The sequence below is a fragment of the Panthera pardus genome, unplaced genomic scaffold, assembly GCF_024362965.1.
Source record: "Panthera pardus isolate Hobbes unplaced genomic scaffold, ASM2436296v1 HiC_scaffold_17, whole genome shotgun sequence".
Lineage (NCBI taxonomy): Eukaryota > Metazoa > Chordata > Mammalia > Carnivora > Felidae > Panthera > Panthera pardus.
Window position 1 is genome coordinate 117435785 of NW_026526732.1, and position 23317 is coordinate 117459101.

Genomic DNA, 23317 nt, shown 5'->3' on the forward strand with positions numbered 1-23317 from the left:
TTCGTGTAAGTTATTGACATTCTCCATGCTGACAGAGTATATTAGCTGCTGTTCACTGAGGATCTTTTTGTCTTCTCACTCACATTGGCACTTTTCCCAGGTCAATTCTATCCTTGCTGTAAGAATCTAGGAGCAGGAAAGTAGCTCAGCCTTGACACAGCCTAGAAGTGGAACCTGGAAGGTTTTAGAAACCCTGACAGTCCTCTGTTCTCTAAATGTCCTGCACAACAGCCTCATGACTATCCTTCTTCAGAGCAGCGTTCTGGGCCTCCTGTAACCATGCAAAATACAGCCATTCCATAGCCCTCAGGTTGATTACAGAGGGTGCCAGCCCCCATTCACAATGCTGTGATGACAACTTCACAGCTATTTTTAAATACTTTTTTTAAAGTTTATTTATTTTCAAGAGAGAGAGAGCAGGGAGAGGGGCAGAGAGAGAAGCTCCCAGGCAGGCTCCATACCATCGGTCTGGAGCCCAACTGGGGGCTTGAACCCACAAACTGTGAGATCATGACCTGAGCCAAAACCAAGAGTCGGACCCTTAAACTGCTGAGCCCCCCAGGCGCCCCGAGAACGTCACAGGTATTAACTCATTTTATCCTAATAACAACCCTATGGAGTAGGTACTTTTCCTCACCTATCACCATGATCCTTTTTTACAAACAAGGAAACCGAGGCCCCAAAGAGTTAGTACAGATTTTCTCGCTCAGAAAGGGAAGGTTCAGAATTCAAACCAGAGAGCCTGATTCCAAGGGTCACATCTGCAGTCCCAACCCTTGGAATTCAAGGGGAGAGGAACCTGATGGACTCAGCTTGTGGCAGAATAGCCCAGAATATTCAGGCTCCGATGAGCTGTTCCAGGCAGATGTGGTTCTATAGTACAATCGTGGCAGCTGAAGCCTGGGAGCCAAGGAGTGAGGAGTAGGGGGAGAGGGAAGGAGAAATGGGGAACATCGCATGTCAGGCACTTACTCAAAAGGCGTCTACTACGTCCTGTGTGGTAGGAGCTCAGATTCCCCATTTCCACATGAACCTATTGAAGATTGATGGGGGTTAAACAGCGTGTTCCAGGCTGCATGCGAGACGAGATTCGAACACAGCCCATCTTATTCCTCAGCCTGACTTTATTACGACATACTTTCGGAAGAGGATGGCCAGGGGAGTCGAGAAAGAAGGGGTTATATGGCAGACTGTATTTTCCAAAAAGGGCTGCGAATATCACCCACCTTGCATGATCTTCTGAAAATACCAACTTTGCTATTTCCCCCATTGCAATAAGGGAACGATAGTCCTCACGATGGGTTTGGGAGGGCTGTGTGGCTATGGCAGAAGTGATGCCACAGGACTTGTAAAGTAAGGTCATAAAGGCTGATACAACATGTGCTCTTGAAATGCTCGCTCCTGCAGCCTAACCACCATGCTGGAAGCAAGCTCAAGGGCTACCCATGCAGAAAGACCACATGGAGACAGAACCTTGAGACTACTTAGACACAGAGAAAAACCCGGCCTGCTCCAGCTGTTCTGACCCCCTCACGGTTCCAGCTCCAGATCCCATCTGACTGCAACCTTGTGATAAAACCAGAGCCCCAACTGCCCAGGTGAGCTCTTCTCAGATTGTTTTAAGCTGCTGGGTTTTGGGGAGGATGTGAGGTACAACAGCAATAACCAGAACAGCATATTCTGAGGAACAGAAGTCTTCACGTGGAGTGAGAGCCCCTTGGAGGTGGCTCTCACTGTGAAGGGTTGTCACGTGTATGAGGAGTCCCACTCGGAGTGTCGACGGTTGGGATTTACAGAGAGGCAGGTTGGATTCTTCCGAGATCTCCTTTAACTATACAACATTAGAACCGAGTCACCCAGCAGTGAGCATGCTGCCACCACACATACTCAAGCAGAGGGGTGACCACTTTGGGGGATGTTGTAGAAGGGTCTAGAAGACCCCAAAAAGGCACTTTCTCACTCTGAGTAGATCTGATTCCGAGTGAGTTCAGGCTAGACTGTTTTGAAGAATAAATGTTTAGTAAGCCCTCTTAGAAGAGGTGAGGACTAATCTGGACCTTTCAAGTTGGAGAGCAGTGGGAAAGGAAATGGAAGGAAAGACGACTCAGCAAAGAGCCCCTGGGGGCTATTTAACTAGCAGCACCCTGTTAATCATTCCCCGCTCATCTTAAGACTTCTCATCCATTTGTGGTGGGTTATGGGCATCATTTTTCTAGACCTTTCCCCAGTCACCAGCAACCCTTTTGCCTCTCCCAGTCCTCATATCATATCCCGTTGGATGCTAAGTCATTCATTCCACTCTCTACAATACACCCTGCACCTGTTCCCCCTGCATTGTCATTGGCTTTGTTCTAGCCGTCACCACCTGTCATCAAGAGGACTACAACAGTGCTCTGAATCATTCCTCAGGATGCTCTGAACGTGTCAGTCCCTGGCTTCCAAACCAAAATCTTGGTTCAGTTCCCATTGCCTTTAGAATAGAGCTGAGGGGCGCCTGGGTGGCTCAGTCGGTTGAGTGCCGACTTCGCTCAGGTCACGATCTCACGGTCCGTGAGTTCGAGCCCCGCATCGGGCCCCTGTGCTGACAGCTCAGAGCCCGGAGCCTGTTTCAATTCTGTGTCTCCCTCTCTCTGACCCTCCCCCATTCATGCTCTGTCTCTCTCTGTCTCAAAAATAAATAAACGTTAAAAAAAAAAAAGAATAGAGCTGAAATTTATCTTTTAATTTTTTAATTAAAATTTATTATTTTTTATTACTAAAATTTTTGTAATGTTTATTCATTTTTGAGAGAGAGAGAGACAGTGACAGAGTGTGAGTGGGACAGGAGCAGTGAGAGGGAGACACAGAATCCGAAGCAGGCTCGAGGCTCCGAGCTGTCAGCACAGAGCCTGATGTGGGACTTGAACTCACAAACTTTAAGATCCAAAACCGAGAATCAGAATCTTAACCAGCTGAGCCACCCAAGGACCTCTGGAGCTGAAACTTCTTAGTCAGGCATTCAAGACTTTCATGACATGACAATGAATTAAAATGAAGGGTGGAGGGACATGAAATGAGAAGGGTTTGGGGAAGAGGGAAAGAGACGCTAATCCCTGTATTACTTTCCTACAGCTGCTGTTACAAATTACCACCAACTGTGTGGCTTAACCCAACAGAAATTTATTCTCTCACAGTTTTGGAGGCTACAAGTCCAAAATCAAGGTGTTGAAAAAGCTATACTCCCTGTGAAGGTTCGAGGAAAGAATCTTTCCTTGCCTCTTTCTAGCCTCTCAGAGCTTCTGGAAATTCTTGGCATTCCTTGGCTTGTGGCTTCCATCCCTCCTATCTCTGCCCTCATTTTCACATGGGTATCTTCTCCATGTGTGGAGGTCCAAACCTCCCGGTTCTTTCTAAAGATGCCAGCCATTAGATTTAAGGTTTATCCCAGGATGACCTCATTTTAACTTGATTAATGCCTACAAAGACCCTGTTTTTCCAAATAAGGTCACATTTGCAGGTACTAGGGGATTAGAACTTGAACATATCATTGGGAGGCACTATTCAACCCTCTCTAATTCACTCTGATGGACACTAGAGAACATTGGCATAGCATGGGGATGGAATCTTACTTGTGAAAAGGTTCTGGGTGAAGTGAAGGATTTCAGGAACAGGGGAGGTAATATTAAATAGGGTACTAGATTACCAGGAGGCAGTTTTTTTGAGCGATAGAATAGCATGCATGATCAAAGGATAAAATTTTAATCAGGAAAAAAAAATCAGCTTGGAAGCTGGGTATAGGAGAGATTGTAGAGGGTAAAACTAGGAAGTTCAGTTTTGTTTTGTTTTTTTAATATTTATTTATTTTTGAGAGAGAACACAAACAGGGGAGGGGCAGAGAAAGAGGGAGACAGAGAATAGGAAGCAGGTTCCAGGCTCTGAGCTGTCAGCACAGAGCCTGATGCGGGGCTTGAACCGACAAACTGGGAGATCATGACCTGAGCTGAAGTCAGAGGCTTAATCGACAACTATCCAGGCGCCCCTAGGAAGCTCAGTCTAAGAGGATGTCTGAGTAGCCAGAAAGTGAGGAGAAAGGCATAGAACTAGATGGTTAGCCCCAGGAAGTTGTTAATCTTGCCTCTCTTCTTTTTTTTTAAGTTTTATTTATGTATTTTGGAGAGATTGAGAGAGAGAGGAAGAATTCGTGGGAGAGGGGCAGAGAAAGACGTAGAGAGAATCCCAAGCAGGTGCCACCCTCAGTGCCCTTGAACTCATGAAATATGAGATCATGACCTGAGCCGAAAATCAAGAGTTGGATGCTTAACCAATTGGGCTACCTGGGCATCCATCCCTAGCTTGCCTCTTTTGCTCAGCATTATATTCCAAGAGCCTAGAACAGTGTCTGTCACATAGTAGGTCCTCAGTACTCATTTGTTGGGTAGATGAATGGGTGGACTGAGTTAGCAGACCCTGCAACAGGACAGAAATGAGGAGGGGAGCACCTGGGTGGCTCAGTCCGTTGAACATCAGACTTCAGCTCAGGTCATGATCTCACAGTTCATGAGTTCAAGCCCTGCGCGGGCTCAGTGCCGACAGCTCAGAGCCTGGAGCCTGCTTCAGATTCTGTGTCTCCCTCTCTTTTTGCTCCTCCCCGACTCACACTCTTTCAAAAATAAATAAACAAAAGAATTAAAAAAAAAAAAAGATAGAAATGAGCACTACTTAGAGTCAAGCCCACAACGTGGCACCTGTTGGGAGACAGCAGGGAACCTCTCTCCCACCGCTTGGTCACACGGTCTGGCATTATACCTGAATCCAGTGCTGTTTTCCCATCAGAGTGTCTACAGAACAGGACACATACATTGTTTTATTCATGCTGTGTGCACCCTTTATGGCACCGTGCGCACAGTAGGTCCCCAAGTTCCACAAATTTCAATGAACTTGTGAATGACTGAATTTCTACATGTAAGCAAAATAGAAATATTTCTCCCAGATTTAAAGTCTGAATTTTAAACTTCGGTGCGCTTCAGAATTGCCTGGCACACAGTAAGCTCCCGATAAGCACTTGTTGAACCAAACAGAATCAATCAGATTCACTCAGTTCCGCCCTGGCAGCGAGGTCTGCATTTGGCAGGACGACAGAATCCATTGCTATTAAATTCTTATGTAAGAGCGAATGACCCTCCCAGCCTACTTGACGTCTCTCGCCCAGGAGAAGTGGAGGGGAAGGGAAGGGAAGGGAAGCGAGAGCGGTGTTGAGAAGCACACACTCTGTCGGCGACAGATGCACAGATTCATTTCTAGCCTCGGGCCCCCACTTGGACCCGAAAAGACCGCTGCACCGGGTGTGGGGCGGGCGGAGGGGGCGGTGTGCTGGCAGTGCGGTCGCAGCGTATTTCATTCCGTGGGTAAGGCCTGCCCACCCGGTGCGCCCTGGGGCTCCCGGTCTGCGGGTGACAGCGGTCCCCCTGGGGGACTCAAGTTCCAGGCGGTGCTCCTGGGGGTCCCCGCGGCCGCGGGTGCCGGCACAGGCTTGGCCCGGGGCTCCCCAGGCCCCCGGCCCCCCCACCCCGGTCCAGTCTCCCCAGCGCCCGGGCCCCGCCGCGCGCCCCCCGCCCGGCCCGGCCTCCCCAGCGCCCCAGGCCCCGCCGCGCGCCCCCTCCCCCGGCCCAGCCTCCCCAGCGCCCCAGTCTCCCCAGCGCCCCGGACTCCCCAGCGCCGCAGGCCCCGCCGCGCGCCCCACCCCCGGCCAGGACTCCCCAGCGCTCCGGACCCCGCCGAGCGCCCCCCGCTCCAGGCCTGGCCTCCCCAGCGCCCCGGGCCCCGGTGGGGCGGGGCGGGGCGCGGAAGATGGCGGCGCGGCCGGGCCCGGGGCGGGCGCGAGGGGCGGCGGCGCGGCGCGCTCGGCTGGGCCGGCGCGGCTAGAGCGGCGCCTGGGCCCGGCCGCGCGGCCTCCTCCCGCCCGCGCCGCCGCCGCGCGCCCCGCCCCGCGCTCCCGCCCGCCCGCCCGCCCCTCCCCGGGCCCGGCCGTGCCCCGCGTCGCGCTCCCCCGGGATGGCCCGCGCGCCTCGGCGCTGCCTCGCGGAGCACACGGCGGAGCGGCGGCGGCCGCGCTCGGGGGGCGCGCGGCTGCGGCGGCGGCGGCGCGGCGCGTGAGGGGCCGCCTGGGGCCGAGCGGGCGCCGCCAACATGTCGGATACGAAGGTAAAAGTTGCCGTCCGGGTCCGGCCCATGAACCGGCGAGGTGAGCAGCTTTCCGCTCGTTTTTCTCTGTGGTCGGGCCGAGGGCGGGGGCAACTTTGGAAAGTGCGGGCCGCGGGGCCGGTGGGGGGGGGGGCGCGGCGAGAGCGCGGCGGGGCCGGGGCGGAGGCGGCGCCGCACTGGCCGCGGAGCCCCCCCCCCCCCCTCCCGGGCGCGCGGCTCCCGGCTCCGGGCTCCGGGCTCCCGGCTCGGCCGCCCCCCGGGAGAGCCCCGCGCCCTGGGGGCTGCAGGCGCGGATGCTCGGCTTGCGGCAGCGGCCCCCTTCCCCTCTTGCTTTCAGAACTGGAACTGAACACCAAGTGCGTGGTGGAAATGGAAGGGAATCAAACGGTCCTGCACCCTCCTCCTTCTAACACCAAACAGGGAGAAAGGTAAAGGGGAGCCGAGAGGGCGGGCAGGGGGGTCCCACCCGCAGTCTCCTACAAGTGGGAGCCCGGAAAATGGGATGGCTCTTCCGTATGGTTACGGGGATGGCTTCAAGTTTGTCGCACGCTCCTGTCTGAAGCTGTTACAAGTCCAAGTTCCTCTCCTCCCGCGGCACCCCCCCCCCCCCTTGTCCCCTCCCGTCTAGAGTGGCTTCAGGCAGGGCACCCCGGGCCACCGCCGGCACCAGTCCGCTGCGTCCCCGGCCGGCTTCACGGCACCCGGACAGAGGGGGCCGGAGGGAACCCTACGGACGACCAGCCCCACATTTTACAGAAAAGAAGACTGAGGCCTGAGGGGGCAAGGGACCATCCCGAGGCCTTGTTTTCGTGAAACCCATTGCCCCTCGTTTTGCCCCTACCACTTCACAGTGTGCTTTATTTGGCAGAATTGCTTAGGGACTTTGTATGTAAAATGAAGGGGGGGGGGGGCGTAATAAAGCCGAACAGTATTGTATGATGCAGGCTGAGGCGTGGACCATTTAAAGTCTATTATTTTGTTGGTGCTGGGTCTAGATAATGCCTGAATGTAATGCGCGAATTTTGATTTTCAAGGAAACAAAAGTAGTGCCCTGAGCTGCATAGACACTGGGGGGATGTTTAAAAAGGGGCTGCATTTACTAGATGGCAACATATTTGCATTTGAAAAGTGGTAACTCTTGGATCCTTATTAATTCTGCTCTATTCCACGCAGCAGTATGGGAAAATGCCTTAAAATAATTTGAATATTTGGCATTTTTCTGGTAAGCCCCTGAGAAGAAAACGGTTGGAATTCATTCAGCATCGCAGTGCAGTAGCTTGTAAAAATAGGAAAGATGAAAACTGTAAGTTTGACAGAATTAATTCCTCTGGGACATGAGTATTAAGTGTGTTTCTAAAAGTCACCTGTTGATCTACGCGCTACAATTTAGTGATTTGTGCTCTTGGGAGGTTTGGCACTGAATAGAGACTGAAGTAGGATTTGTTATTTTATTGCTAAAGGAAGCAACTCTTAACCATAAGGAGTGCTCTACTGTTAGCTACTGTTTAATGAAATACATAATCATGTGGTGTTCAGGCACAGTTTTGCTAAATTTTGGGGAAGAAGGTGTCAGGACGTGAGATTGGGAGTTCTTTGCATTTTGTACTGAGGCTAGAAATTTTTATTCAGTTTTCAGACTACCTATAGCAGATTGTTATGGTGATAGTAAATTGCTAAGTTATACTTCAAATGTTTGTTAAATGCTTTCAGTAATGGATCTATCCTTGGATAATATTTTTGGATGCATTGTAAATATTTATATTATTTTTAGATACATTCGTAGTACTATAGTTGTATATTTCATGGTGCTAACGAGCCAACTGAGTAAATTTAAATATTTACAGATTAAATTAGGTGCACACAGCATCAACATTTTTTTCTAAAACTGGGTATTTTTATGTTGTTCCCCCCCCCCCCCCCCCAAATTCTGCCAGGTCAGATTCTTCAAAGCAGCCGGGGAAACAGGTAGAACATTAATATTAGCTTCTATTATGTAGTTGTAGCTTCTGTTTCCTTTGCTGGTTTGGCACCTGCTCCTTGTCACTCTTAACCGTAGGGAGTGCTACTGTTAGCTACTGTTTAATGAAATGAGCTTTGTGATTCGTGGAGAGAAACATTTAATTCTGTAGAACTTGGATAGAAATGATAACTGTAGACGGTTGTTTAGAAATGCTCAATAACTAGTTGATCATTTTTAGGGCCACCACTGCAGATACTAATCAGGGTCTTTTAAGTAAAGGTTTGTAGGACGATTTGGGAATTTATCCATCTGCTTGCTTATTGGAATAGCCCCTTCTCTGAAGCTGTAAGAATAGCATTGAAACATGGGAGTTCTCTTGTTTTGTCCTCCTGACAGATAGGATTCTTTGGTGGATGGACCCTTCTGTGGAATTCTGCCTGGGTACCGGTCATGCAGTTTGCAGAATACTTGAGTGGAGTCAACTCCACAGAGCCGCTTGTAGGTTAGGACTATTGTCTTTGCAAGGATGGAGACATCAAATGCATTTTGATTTTCATTATGCGGCTTGGTGTCCTATTTCTCCACCAGGTTTTCACTTAAAGCAACAGTGCATTTAAAAATAGAAATGATTCCTCCCTTGGGCTCTGGGTTGATTAATTACAGCCATGCTTCATATTATGTTTGCAGTTCATTTCTATCATCTGTTTTGGGACAGAGCTCAGGGCAAGGTGGGAATATTATTTTTCTTACCTAGAAGTTCAAGTGTTTAAATAATATTGGCAGACCTATGTCAAAGTGAGAATTATTATTTTGCTGAAAATTGCAAGAAGTTGCAATGTATTAACCATGAGTAGAAAATTTAAATTAGTGGGTGAAAGTTTTCAGTCTTAACAAGTAAAACCAAGCAAGGGTGCTTTGATTTCCAGGGAAAGAAACAGGCTTAGCTTTCACAACTTTCCTCCTTTATGGAATCAAAGCCAAGACTACATGTTAAGGACCAAAAGATCATGGGGCTTCTGAGGTTAAAGATATTTGTGTTGAAATTGTAAGAAAATACACTACAGAGTTAATAGTTGACATATATATAATATATATAATATATAATACAATATCAGGTTAATAGTTGACACATATACTCATCACCTTTTTGAAATATTAAGACATATATGAACATGTTTCTTAAAATTCTATTGCATTTACCATTCAGGAGATATTTACGATGTTCAGATCATTTAGGTACCTCTCTCGGCACAGGGGATCCAAAGATCACTATGGGCCCACAATATTTTTGATATGTACCATATCATTTGGAAATTACCTGTTTCCTCTTCTGTCTCCTTTTGAGTTTGCAGGCTCCCTGAAGGCAGGTACCTTATCTTACTTCCCTTTGTGTCCCATGCCTCCAAATAGCACCTGGCATACAGCAGGCACTCAGCAAATGTCTGCACTGAGTTAGGTCCCCCAGTGTGATGGGGGTACTGAGGAAGGGCTGAGGAAGTGACCAAGGGTCCTGGCATCCTGCAGGGACAGATGATAGCATTTGTGTTGGCCTTGTGGTTGCTAAGAGTGTAGGTTCACATCTTCAAGATCAGGAGAAAGTCCTCTTTGTCAAAGAAAGCTTGAAAACACACCTGCCACAGATTATTTCTGGCTGATTGTGTGTCTATGCACACAGCACATGGACTAGGATGCAGAAGGAAGGCAGTTCAGGAAGAGGAAGAGAATAAGAAGCCCTAATTGCCAAAACAGGTAATAGTTTAAAAATCAAAGTATCAAGAGACACATCGTGCAAACTCTTTCACCCTGCTGTCTCCCTGGTTCTCACATCCCCTCATCTCTCCGAAACAATGTATATTTTTAGATACACATACATACACACATGTGAATCTATTGTTTATGTATATTTCAACAAATATCTTTAAATACCCATATGTTAATACTCATTCTTTTTTTATGTCCAGTTTGGATGGGAGTGGTGGTTTTAAAAACACAGATGGGTAGCTTATGAACCTGATTTTATAACTTTTAGGAAGTGAAGCTTTATTATGAAGAGTATAATGGAACTTGTTTCTGTAGATGTTTTGATCTTATTTTATGTAAGTGAATTGTTGGGTAAGCATTCACAGCAATGTGCATGTATAACCCAGCTAGGTGGAAAGAAAAATGGGCTAAATTTAGGCTCTTAGTAAAAAAGCATCAAAGTTTTAGCTTCTTGACCGATTTTTCCATACTGCGGGATGTGTGGTGTAGCTTGTAAAGGGTATGCTTGGTCTGTGGGAGAAAGCTATGTCTTAGTCAACTGTGTATATATTTTCTAGTTTATGTATTGTGTGTTGTAGTTTTTTTTTTTTTTCTTCCAAGCTGGCTTTCCCTGCTATTCCAAAGGCTTCTAGGATGGCACCTTCTGCTCAAGTATCTTTGTAGATCAGAAATTTAGAAATTAGTGAAAGTCATATGAAATTTTAAAAAATAGATCACCTAAGGATCAGTAAAATTCCACATTATAGAATTATTTGGGTGACTTTGAATTCTCTTCTGTTTTCTGTGTTGTTATATTTCTCTCTAGCTCAAATATTATAGTCGATTGTAAGAAAGCAGAGCATTTAGATTTCATTAACTTAAGAGTGATCATTCTTCATGCATGACATTCGTGGTATTTTAAAGAGCTTATTATGGAATGTTTTCATTATCTGTCAGTGCTTTCCGTGTCTTTGTTTTAAAATAAAGGTAGATTGGAATTTCTTACTTCTAAGAAATAAGACTAAATGTAATTATAATGCAATGTAGATTAGTGTTTTTAAAATTATTTTATTCATAGTCCACAGTGAAAACTACATTTAACATCATGGACTGTGTTTGTGTGTATGCACGTGTATGAAGGTTCACAAAAATTTTACTATATGCAGTGTATCTGTTATTTTCTATCCCTCTCTGTTCTAATTCATTTTAGAAATGATGGTTGACTTGCTTAATAGATTTCATAACCCACTAATGGGTTACAAATTTATAATTTGAAAAACAGGTTTAGTGGGTAAGAGGCTGGGTTCTGAATACATATATGTATATATGTAATATGTGTATAAAATCTGTGCACTTTATGTATTTATTTAATCTCCACACGCAACATGGGGCTCAAACTCAACCCTGAGATCAAAATTTACATGCTTTTCTGACTGAGCCAGCTAGGTGCCCCTAGTGCACATAATTTAAAGTGTGAAGTAGTTCTATAATTTATAAGGGCTGTGATAAAAAAAGAAGGAATCCTCTTCTTCATTTCTTTCCCCAGAGGCAACTACATAATAGCAATTTTAGCCTATTCTTTTGGAATTTCCCTCCATATTTCTGAATAACATACTGGTAGTGCTAGTTTCTTATGTGTGTTGTGTTCTCTTTCAATGCTCTATCCCCACCTCACCCCCAAATTCTTCCCATCCTCCATTTCCCCAGTATGGTTATATGGTAATTTTGATAATATGAATATTTAGTATTTACATTATTTATATGACTATATAATATAATTAGCTGTTTACAGTTGAGCCATGTGCTCTTCTGTGGTTTCTTTTCACCACAAAAAATTGTCATACAGTTTTTTTCCCCCCTGGAGTTAACAGTTGCTTTTCTTTTTTCTTTAATTTGCTTCTTTTTCTATGTACTTATCCTTAATTCAACATTTAAATCATTAAATTTTATCTGCTCCTTACCTAAATCTCCTTTCAGGAAATTCAAGAACATTCAAATACATTAAGTTCTCTCTTGATCTCATCTTTTTAGAGACATTTATCTCAAGCCTTCAAATGTGCTCCTTTATGAATGGGTAGTCTTCTGTGCCTGACTTAGCTATCACCTGGGGTTGCCTGTCACATTATTCTGAGGATTCCTTTTATCTCTTTTCTGTGTGGAATCTCTTGTTTTTCTGTTTCCTTTTCCTTTCTTGGTTTACTGTCTTAATTTTGTAGAACATATTCTTTTTTGTTTTTAATGTTTATTTTTGAGAGAGAGAGTCAGAGCAGGAACAGGGGAGGGACAGTGAAAGAGGGAGACACAGAATTCAAAGCAGGCTCCAGGCTCTGAGCTGTCAGCACAGAGCCTGATGTGGGGCTCGAATTCAAGAACCAGGAGATCATGACCTGAGCCAAAGTCAGCGCTTAAGTGACTGAGCCATTCAGGAGCCCTGGCATGTTCTTTAGTGGCTTCCATAGAAAGGGCAAAGTTTTTTGAAACCATGAAAATGTCTAATCTACCCACTCATCTCATTGATAGTTTACATGGGTATCAAATTCATTTTAGGGGCATCTGGAGCCTGCTTCAGATTCAATGTCTCCCTCTCTTTCTGTCCCTCCACTGCTCCCATTCTGTCTCTCTCTCAAAAATAAACATTAAAATTAAAAAAAAAAAATTCCATTTTAAAGACATTGGTTGCTCTGTTGTCTTTTATCTTCCCATGTTTCTGTTGAAAAGTCCAAAGTTAGGTTTCTAATCCTTTAGATGTTACATAGATTTTCACTTTCTAGAATCTTGTAGAATATTCTTCTCTGTTTTTGAGAAATCACAATAGGCCTTTTTGACCTGAGAACTTGTGTCCTTGTTCTACCTTCTAAGAGATTTCTCCACTTTATCTTTCAACCCTTATGTTTAATTTTTCTTTTATGCTATCATACTTTTAATTTCCAAGAACTCATTATTTGGCCTCTGACTTTTTTTTTTTTTTTGTAGTAGCCTATTTTTGTTTCTTGGTATTTTCACTCCCTTTCTGAGGACATTAATGATAGTTTTCTGTATATAGTCTACTTTTTTCTTTTAAGTGTGTTGTTTTGTTTGTGTTGATCTCCGTCTTCTGTGTTAAGGACCTTTGCTCAGTTGGAGCTGAATGCAGCTAGACTCTGGTTTCTCCGGGGCAAGGACTATATATGATTCATCTTTGTATTCTCAGTGCCCAGATTCAAGAATGACCAACACACCAACACAAAGGATTTTGTAAGTTCTCTTCACTGCTTAAAAAAAAAAAAAATCATTAAAACCTTCTATCCAACCCTTTTTCTGTTTAACTTCCAATAATGGAAATAAAAATAATGATTTCCTTTTTTTTTTTTTTTTTAACGTTTATTTATTTTTGAGACAGAGGACAGAGTATGAACAGGGCAGGGTCAGAGAGAGGGAGACACAGACTCGGAAGCAGGCTCCAGGCTCTGAGCTGTCAGCACAGAGCCCGACGCAGGGCTTGAACTCACAGACCGCGAGATCATGACCTGAGCCGAAGTCAGCCGCTTAACCGACTGAGCCACCCAGGCGCCCCGATTTCCTTTTTCTTAAGAGCATATGTAAACCCTGTAATTGAAGGTAGTAGTTGCCTTAGACAATGCTTAATTACTAGCATTCATGAAGATAATTAGTTGTAGCTGGTACAAAAAGCTGTAAAAAGTAGAAAAATCTTATTTTTGCATCACTCCTGCAAAAATTTTAGTTGAGAGATTTTTTTGGAGTCAATTTTCATTTAAAAATATGTATGCTTATGGGGCTGGGAAAATTTTTCTAAATGGTACCGAACTGGCCAGTTTATCAGCCCAGTTAACTTGGCTTCTTCTGGTAAAATCTAGTTGGACATAAGTGGATAACTTGGATTGTTTCCAATTTTTAACAAAATTAAATATGCTTCTCACTCATATTTTTAAGAAATTTACAGGAACAGGTTTCCTGAAGACATCAAGGTTTCTCAGAGTTATTCAACTACAGTTACCTTTTCTCAAATTTTCCCTGGAGCTAGAGTAGAGAACATGTTTATGCATTTAGAATTTAAAGGAGTTTGGAGAATATTACCAGCATAGGAAACAAAATAGCAGAGAAACCAACACAGAAACACTCAGAAAGATTACACCGTACCTTGACAACGTAAGAAATTCAGTTTAATAACAACGGAGCTGTCGATAAAGGAAGTAATGCTAAAATTTATATGAAAACATGTATTAAAACAATCAAGAGTTGATTTATGTGGGATTCAGGAGCTATGCTTTCAAAGAAGCCACTCTACAAAACATTTCTGGGACTTTATGCTTGCAAATGTAAGAAGAAAATGTGAGAAATTCCTCCTGGGTAATTAGTTTATTTGGCATTTTATCACTCAACAAATATGTGGAAACTAAAAGAAAAAATGTCAGGTTTTCACATCTTTCTAAAGTTTTATTTGTAAAAATACACAATCCTTCTATTTGAATGTAGAATCTAAGGTTAAAAGGAAGAGTAGAAAGAAGAAATCCTTGTGACTCTCAGGAAAGGATAACTTGTCTAAGCCTAATCATTTGCCTCAGTCCTGTCTTGATTGCGTGTTTCTATGAGATGAACAATTCAGTGAGTCACTGATAAAGTAGTAGAACTATTTTACAAAATTGTTCTTGCAATGGACTTTTCACATCAAAGCACAATTACATCTTTTTGGAAAGTTGCTTCCTTAGATACTCTAAAATGTTTTTCCATAGTTAACTTTATAAGAGGTATGGCAGAAAGAAAAAGGGATGGGAGTCATTGTCTGGCCAAGACTAACCAGTTACTCTTATTTTTCCTCTACCTTCATTTTGTCCTTGTCCATGTAATACACAGATCTGCAATTTCAGTTTTCTGTTTTGCTTTTCTCTCACTTATATTTTTGTCATGCAACATAAGTTTCACAATTATAATTTTAATAATTGAATGGTTTGTCGAGTTTCATGTAATTTTTAACCATTTAAATGTTTTGGGGCCTAAAGATTGTTTCTCTTAATGATTATAAATAACTGAGAGCATCTTTATGAGACTTTTTAGAATTTTTGCTAACTGAAAGGCATTTCTTCTCATGCAAATTTGCTAACTTAAAAATACACCTTTAGAATTATATGACTACATGAACTATGCTCTTACATTATAATGGAATTAAAAGCTGATGATTTATAGATTTAAATATGAGATAGGTCATGGGAAAATGATTTTGTAGGGTCAGTAACAAGACCAGCTGTTCTTGCCCTTGAGTGTGTGTGAGAGTCATTTGGAGAGCCCCCACCCCAAAAAAGTTCTGATTGAGTCAGTCTGGGATGTGGCTTAAGAATTTGCATTTCTAACAAATTTCTAGGTGATGTTGGTCTGTTAGCTCAGGACTGAGCTTTGAGAACTGGTCTAGATTAGCACTGTTTAATAAAATTTTCTGTGATGATGGAAATGTTCTATATATCTGCATCCAATAAGGTAACCATTAGCCATATATGGTTACTGAGCTCTTGACATGTGTCTAGTGCAACCAAAGAACTGTATTTTAAATTTTACTTAATTTAATTTTAATTTAAATTTAAACAGCTACACGTGGTAGATGGCTACCGTATTGGACAGCCCAGGTCTAGACATGATTGCATATTAGAATCACCTGAGGTGCTTTATTTAAAAAAAATTAAAACAAATTTTTTTACATTTATTTATTTTTGAGAGAGAGAGAGAGACCGAGTATAAGTGGGGGAGGGGCAGAGAGAGAGAGACACAGAATCTGAAGCAGGCTCCAGGCTCTGAGCTGTCAGCACAGAGCCCGACGTGGGGCTTGAACCCACACACCGTGAGATCACGACCTGATCTGAAGTCGGATGCTCAACCAACTGAGCCACCCAGGCGTCCCCCCCACCAATTTGTTTAATGTTTATTTACTTTTGAGAGACACAGAGATACAGAGAATGAGTGGGGGAGGGGCAGAGAGACAGGGAGACACAGAATCTGAAGCAGGCTCCAGGCTCTGAGGTGTCAGCAGAGAGCCTAATGCAGGGCTTGAACTCAAGAACTGAGAGATCATGACCTGAGTTGAAACCAAGAGTCGGACACTTAATCAACTGAGCCACCCAGGTGTCCCCGAGGTGATTTAAAAATAGATGTCTGGGGGTCCCACAATGACTTCCATCCCTTTCTTTCTGGCTAAGCCGGGGTGCACCTTAGGCATTGGGATTTTTAAATGCTTTTCACATGTCCCAGTTCCAATTGTTGTTTAACAAGTTGCCCCAAAAGTTAGTGGTCTGAAACAACCATTTTCTTGTGCCCATGGATTCTGTGGGTCAGGAATTCAGATAGAGCAAAGTAGGTATGACTTGTCTGTTCCACAAAGTCTGTGGCCTCATCCTTGAAAACTAGAAGTCTGAGGTGTAGACATTAGAAGGCTTGACGAGCTTGAATGTCCAAGGTGGTTAACTCACATGGTCACCAGTTGGTTCTCATGTGTGGCCAAGGTTGAAAATCACTGGTCCAGCTTAATAAACCAGGTTTTAAAGGCCAGTGTCACACCTTGTCCTTGGGTTTATTTTACCATTTTGATTGTGATCATGTACTCATAACCATTAACTTTCTGAAAATTAATGTAGGAAAGCCTCATAACTCAGGCTAAATATTTACCCTATTCCCATAATTTATGGAACTTTCATAGGGTTGTGGAAGTAAAGCCCCACAAAGCTAAATAAATTCTCTACCGCTAAGGAAAGAAAAAAAGCCTCCTGCTCTCTAGCCAGGTGTGTGTCATAAAAATTTCTCTGCTTATTTGTTTTTACTTGAATTGCAGCAGTAGGAAAGGAAGTACCTCAATTATCTAGATGTAGAGAGAGCCCTTGCCTCTTGCCTGGCCCATCCCTGGATACTGACTTACTGGGAAGTATTGGCTCTTCAGCTTTTCCAGCGGCCTGTGGGCCACAGTTCCCTGCCGTGGACCCCTGTGACGATGGGGTCATCCCAGCCTCTGCTCCTGTTCTGTCCCAGAGCCTGGGGACCCCTTGTATGTGGAGGGGTCTGCACAGCGGGACAAGCTAGAAGCCGGGGTGCCGCTTGGTTCTGCCACTGACGTGATACGGATCCTTGAGCTGGCCATCGATCCTTTTCCGTATGACCTTCTGCATCTGCAAAGTTGAGGGCTAGACCAGATAAGCGGTAAAGTGTTTTCAGCCCTGAAATTCAGATTGCTCCGACCTGTGCCTACATGTACAGTTGCATCCAACAGTGTCAGTAGGTAACGCTTATAGGAACTGAAGTGGGTTGTGTTGTAACTTGCTTCTCAGAGTGTCAGGAAAACTAGGGAGGACAGGGTCACTGTTCTCAACCGGCGGTTTGCCATGCAGTTAGCTGATGCAAGAAGTGAAGGCGTCAAGTGAAACGAGACAGCCACTAGCTCTCGCTCTCCGAAGTCATTATCAGCCAGCCGAGGAGCCTGGGTCCCTCACAGACATTCTGCGTGCCTCCTACCTCCGCTAGGGCACCAGCTCCTGGATGCGCCCACAGGGGATTGTAAATCATCTGATTTGGACCTTTGGATTCGTTTTCATCTAGTACCGTTGTGCTTTTTTGGGAACCAGTGATTTTTAAGCTGTTCTCCCAGGCATGCAGCTGTTTTATGTAATAAGCATGTATGCATGGGGGTGGAGAGATGACATTTCCAGAGCTATTTGCCTAAAGTGTCCTTGGGTAGCTTGTTTTATTTCTGAGGGTCCTGTTACAACCCTTCCAAACGTTGGTTGATGCTCTGTATTTCCCATCCTCCCTTGTGGGACCAGCTCTGGTTGGGGAGAGAGAGGGTGAGAGAGAGAGAGTGTGCGTGTACACGTATGTCCCTTCTGGTTTGTGCTCTCTTACTCTTTCTTTTGAACACAGAATGGGGTTACTGATTCCGGGCGGCTCTTCGGTGTCTGCTCTGTAGGTGTGATGAGCTTTGCTGCTGTTAGGAGCAGTGTGCGGAAAGCATCTGCCATTCCCTTGGGGGAAGAAGTTTGGAGTCTTGGAACAGGAAGGAAGCCTTGGAGGAAAGGGAAGCTTTACTCTCTGCTGTTAGCTCTTTGGGTCGTCTTGAGGAGACACTCCCTGGATTGTACATCCACCACCTAGGACCACAAATATTCCTTTTTCTCAAGCTGGGGGCCTCAGAGGAAAACCAGAAGGGGCAAACGGTGGGGAAATGTACAGACGTTGTATTACGAATACCAAGTAGATTTATCCCACATTTTGGAAGGCCACAAACAGTAAACCCACATGTAGTTTGTTGAACAGATTAACAGCTATTTATTTATTTAAGTTTATTTATTTTGAGAGAGAGAGAGAGAGAGAGAGAGAGAGAGAGAGAGAGAGAGAGAATCCTAAGCAGGCTCCGTGCTATCAGCACAGAGCCCAATGCGGGGCTTGAACTCATGAACTGTGAGATCAAGAGTTAGATGTTTAACTGACTGAGCCACCCAGGCACCCCTAACAAACCTTTTGATAGACTTACCTTCAATGGATTAATAATCAAGTCTTCAGAATTGATGCTTTATATGCCCACTTATCTATTATCTCAGCTAAACAGAGAATGTTTAAAGATTTATGGCTGAACCTACAGTTCTAATTGCCCTTTTCAAAAATGGGTAACAAACTGTTAGGGTTTTTTGTTTTGTTTTGTCATTTTGTTCTCTATCTTTACTTCTATTTATATACTTAATTAAAGTTTAGACTTCTCTATACAAATTGTAACGGTTACATTATTACATTGAGAAAGATCCTTAAAATTACTTGTTTCAAGGGTAATGTTTTGAGTAAGTAGGGAGGAGTGTGTTTGCGAAGTTTATCAAGATAATGGTGTTAAATCTGAGCAACTGTATCCAGTTTTAAACATCTGCTTTTTTGACCTGGAGTTACAGAACAAATCGGTAACATTAGCATGGCAACATAACTAAGTGTTTTTGAAGCCTTGAACTATTGCTGGGTTTGATAGAATAATATTCATCTCTTGAGGATGACAGCTTAGTCTGTGCTTTTATGATGAATTATGCAGTGGAAATAATTTTCCAAAATTGCTGGCCTACTGTACTCCTAAGGGACTTTTTTTTTTTTTTTTTTTTTTTTTAAAGTTCTCTAGCCAGGTTATTATTTAACTAGTTTTTTCCAAGAGTTAAAACTCTTTCCTTGCTCATTGGTTCCCAGACTTGAGAAGCAATTAAAAAAAAAAAAAATAGAAATAGGGGCACCTGGTTGGCTCAGTCAGTAAAGCATGGGACTCTTGATCTCAGAGTCGTGAGTTCAAGCCCCATGTTGGGCATAGAGCTTAGTTAAAAAAAATAAAAATGAAAAAAAAAAAAAACAATAGAAATAAAACTTTGGATAAACAGTTTCCAACTTCTTTAAAATGTGCCAGGCGAGCACACAAAAACACCAACTGCGTCTTGATACTTCATTTAATAAAATAAACTGCTTAACAACAGAAGGAAGGATATAATGAGAATTTAAACATTGGATAAGTCTAGCTTTGTAAAATACAGTTTAGCTTTGTAAAGCTAAGTTTAGCTTTGTAAAATAACCACATGGTTAATTCTCTCCTTTCCTGGGAATTGATGGGAGCATCACCACAGGTCACCCATAGACTATGACGTGCAGTTGGATGTCCCTGGTGTCTGTGATATTTGGTAGTACATCAATCATTACAGTTGTCGGCATCTTGACTCCTTTGATCCTTCAGGCTAAAGCACATTCTATTATGGGGTGCCTGGGTGGCTCGGTCAGTTAAGCATCCAACTTCAGCTCAGGTCATGATCTCTTGCTTCACCAGTTTGAGCCCTGCATCGGGATCTGTGCTGATGGCTCAGAGCCTGGAGCCTGCTTCAGATTCTGTGTCTCCCTGTCTCTCTGCCCCTCCCTCCCACTCCCTCTCTCTCTCTCTCTCTCTCTCTCTCTCTCTCAAAAATAAATAAAACCATTTAAAAAAGTAAAGCACATACTATCAATGTTAAAAGTTTTTTTTTTTTTCTTTTAAAAACTGAACAAAGCATCCTCTTATGTGTATAATTGAATATTTCTAATGGTACAGGGTTCATCTTTGCTTTTGTAGTTTGATATATTGAAATCAGTCGACCTATCTACAAAAAAGTTAACCTAAACGGAGTTTAAAATTTCTTAAGTATAGTAAGTTACCTTGTATCCAACCTGGAGCTTTTACTCTCCATGAAGGGAAATCTTTTATTTGCCTTCTGCAATGTTTCTGTGGCCGTTAGTTGGGTATGAAGAACAAAGCATTGTGACAGAATGGTGTAGTGGTGTGAACTTTGGGGGCCACCTGCTTATGTTTGAGTCACTTACTGGCTGTGAAATGTTGGGCAAGTCCCTCAAACCTCAGTGCCTTGGTTTCCTCGTTTATAAAATGGAAATAATGAAAGTGCCAGACATAGTAGTGGTTGTAGGGATTGGCATGGTACCTGCCACATAGCACATACTAAGTGCTGATAATTTACTATTTTTATTACTGTGGAACACTTAAAGCTCATTGACCCGGGTTTTCTTCCTAATACTGTTTCTTAGTCATTCCGAGTTTAATATACGAAGTTTTGTTTGTTTTTTTTTTTACATCTAAAAAGAGTAATTAAAGTAGGAAACCTCACAATTCTTTTGAAGTATTATGAAATTTCTGATTACTTTTGATTGAAGTGTATATGTCAGAAAGACTCTTTTGTCTTTGCAATGACTGTGGACCTTCAGCCCTGAGTTCTAGTTACTGGGTGCTGGTCTTTGTTACCTTAGACATAGTAGGTTTTCATAAAGTGTGGGTTAGTATTTGATTATATTTCTATTAATAGGATATAATTAGTGGTTAGTAGGCTTTATTTAGTGTAGGGGATTCTTGGATGGTTACTTCTACCTAGACAGAAATTGACTTCAGGGGCAATGGCTGTCTGAAGGTACTGATACATTGTGTTCAGTAATATTGGGTTTCTGTGCCTCTCTTTTTCTTCCTGAGGCGACTGATTTTATTATCCCAGTGCTTAGCTTGGAGACTCTTGTTCCAGTGGTTTATACAGGAGACGTAGACTCAAAGCATCTCTATTAAACATTCAAAATAGGGGCGCCTGGGTGGGTCAGTCGGTTGGGCGACCAACTTCGGCTCAGGTCATGATCTCGCGGTCTGTGAGTTCGAGCCCCGCATCGGGCTCTGTGCTGACCGCTCAGAGCCTGGAGCCTGTTTCGGATTCTGTGTCTCCCTCTCTCTCTCACCCTCCCCCGTTCACGCTCTGTCTCTCTCTGTCTCAAAAATAAATAAACGTAAAAAAAAAAAAAAAAAAAAAAACTTCAAAATAAAGAAGCTATTTTACTTACTTATCTGGTTGTCTGGGACCCATTAAGTGAATGTATTTTATCCTTGGACCTATTCACTTACTTATTTATTTATTTACCATAATCTTTTTGGAAAATATCTCTTGACTATTTCCTAGAAACACACTACAGTAATTTTCCTTTGAATTTCCTGGTCGTTTTCTTAAAATACTTTTTCAAAAAAAATATGTATCTTGCAAACGTATATGCACGTGCATTTGTGGTCAGTTTCTTTTAATAAGGGAACGATGCATGCCATCAGACATCTCGATCAGGGTATCCAGTTGTGTGCAGAAATACAGAAGAACTAAAGAGGCACGTAACAGAAAAGTTTTGATGTGCTAAATACTTTGTACATTTACATGAACGAACACGAAGCGTGTGCTGCTTTTCTCTTTGTTCCTTGTGCACGTAAAACATCTGAGCCATCATTCATGGCTTGAGAAGTGGGGAGGAGTGCAGGGGAGTGTTTCTGCCATCAGCCTCTCCTTGCCCTCATGGTGCCCTCAGAGTTCACCCCTGCCACCCCTTTGTTCCACCCCTGGAAGCAAAGAATAGGATGGGGCAGGAGAAGCTGGAGGAACAAGGAAGGGGCCAGGTAGGGGCCTTGGGTGCCAGTTTATTGATGGCCTTGACTTTTCAGCCTTTCCCAAGGCCATCTCTGTGATCTAGAGACAACAGGCTGATTTGGGGAGCGCAAGGCCAGGCTACGTGTGTTTCATTCTGTAGCTGGAGTGTTTTATTTTTATTTTATTTATTTTATATTTTATTTTACTTTTTAAAATTTTATTTATTTTTTAAAAATTTTTTAAATTTATTTTTGAGACAGAGAGAGACAGAACATGAGTGGGGGAGGGGCAGAGAGAGAGGGAGACACAGAATCCGAAGCAGGCTCCAGGCTCTGAGCCGTCAGCACAGAGCCCGATGTGGGGCTTGAACTCACGGACCACGAGATCACGACCTGTGCTGAAGTCGGACGCTTAACCGACTGGGCAACCCCAGCGCCCCTATTTATTTATTTTTTTATGTTAATTTATTTTTGAGAGAGAGAGAGACAGAGACAGAGACAGAGTATGAGCAGGGGAGGGGCAGAGAGAGAGGGAGACACAGAATCAGAAGCAGGTTCCAAGCTCTGAGCTGTCAGCACTGAGCCCGATGCAGGGCTCGAACCCACGAACTGTGAGATCATTACCCGTGTCGAAGTCAGATGGTCAACTGACAGAGCCACCTAGGTGCCCCTGCAGTTGGAATGTTTTAAAATATCTGAAGTATGTATGAGCTAAGCTTCAATTTTCAATTGAAAAGACAAAGCCTTTTACTTGATTAGTCAGCCTTGGTGATTAAACAGCCATTAAGCGCGTGTATCAGATCCTGTTAGGAAGTATCATTCTTGGCGTGACACTAAGTGCAGAGGAATGTTTTTATATGGGGATTCTGACAGAGGAGAGCTTACGCCCGTGTGAGAGTAAATAGATTTCAGATCAGTTACATGCTTGCAGACCTTTGCCTGCTTCTGTTGCCACGTGTGTTTGTTTGTTTGTTTGTTTGAATTAACTTGAATGCAGTGTTTGGCTTAAATGTCTGCATCCTGGATAGCCCTGGCTGTGGGGGTTAGTGACAGGGATCTCCTCCCTAAGCCTCCCATGTGGTGAATTCTTTCGGGGGATGTTGGTGACCCTGGTGGGATTGCTGAGCAGAGATGGGTTATACTCATTTAAAAGCAGTGAATCCATTGTCCTGATCATTCTCATGCTCCTCCATTCACGTGGCCCAAACCTGTTGCCCTGAATAAAGGGAAGGATAAATGTTGCAGAGGCCAGCTTGTTCACCTGTGTCTGCTGAAGACGCGCTGCTGTGGACAGGCAAGCCAACTGGTTCTTGAGCTGCTTGAGAGCTGGAGGGGGAGGAGCAGTGTGGTGTTGGGTGGGGAGGGGCAGCAGGTACAGAAAACTCTCCTTAGAGTCTGAACACATGGGAACTTTATCAAACCACAGCTGCCTCCTCCTGGCATCTCCTTTATGATACCAAGGCCCCCAGGTGGAATGAGCCTATTTGAGAATACAGTGTGTGTAGTGCAAGGTGCCTGCTGGC

The 23317-nt window shown here is 43.8% G+C and overlaps 1 protein-coding gene across 11 annotated transcripts in view; it reads left to right on the plus strand.

Annotated features, from left to right (window-relative positions):
* Positions 1 to 5977: 5977 nt before the first annotated feature.
* KIF13A (kinesin family member 13A) overlaps positions 5978 to 23317 on the plus strand; it is a 215679-nt gene continuing 198339 nt past the window's right edge. For 4 of the 11 annotated variants that reach the window (XM_053904861.1, XM_053904863.1, XM_053904864.1 and 1 more), the window contains exons 1-2: positions 5978 to 6220; positions 6518 to 6608. In XM_053904861.1, the coding sequence (XP_053760836.1) occupies positions 6166 to 6220; positions 6518 to 6608 (146 nt within the window). In that variant the 5' untranslated portion in view covers positions 5978 to 6165. Of the gene's footprint in view, positions 6221 to 6517; positions 6609 to 23317 lie in introns of those variants that run through there. The other 7 variants (XM_053904866.1, XM_053904865.1, XM_053904869.1 and 4 more) reach the window with 3 other exon arrangements.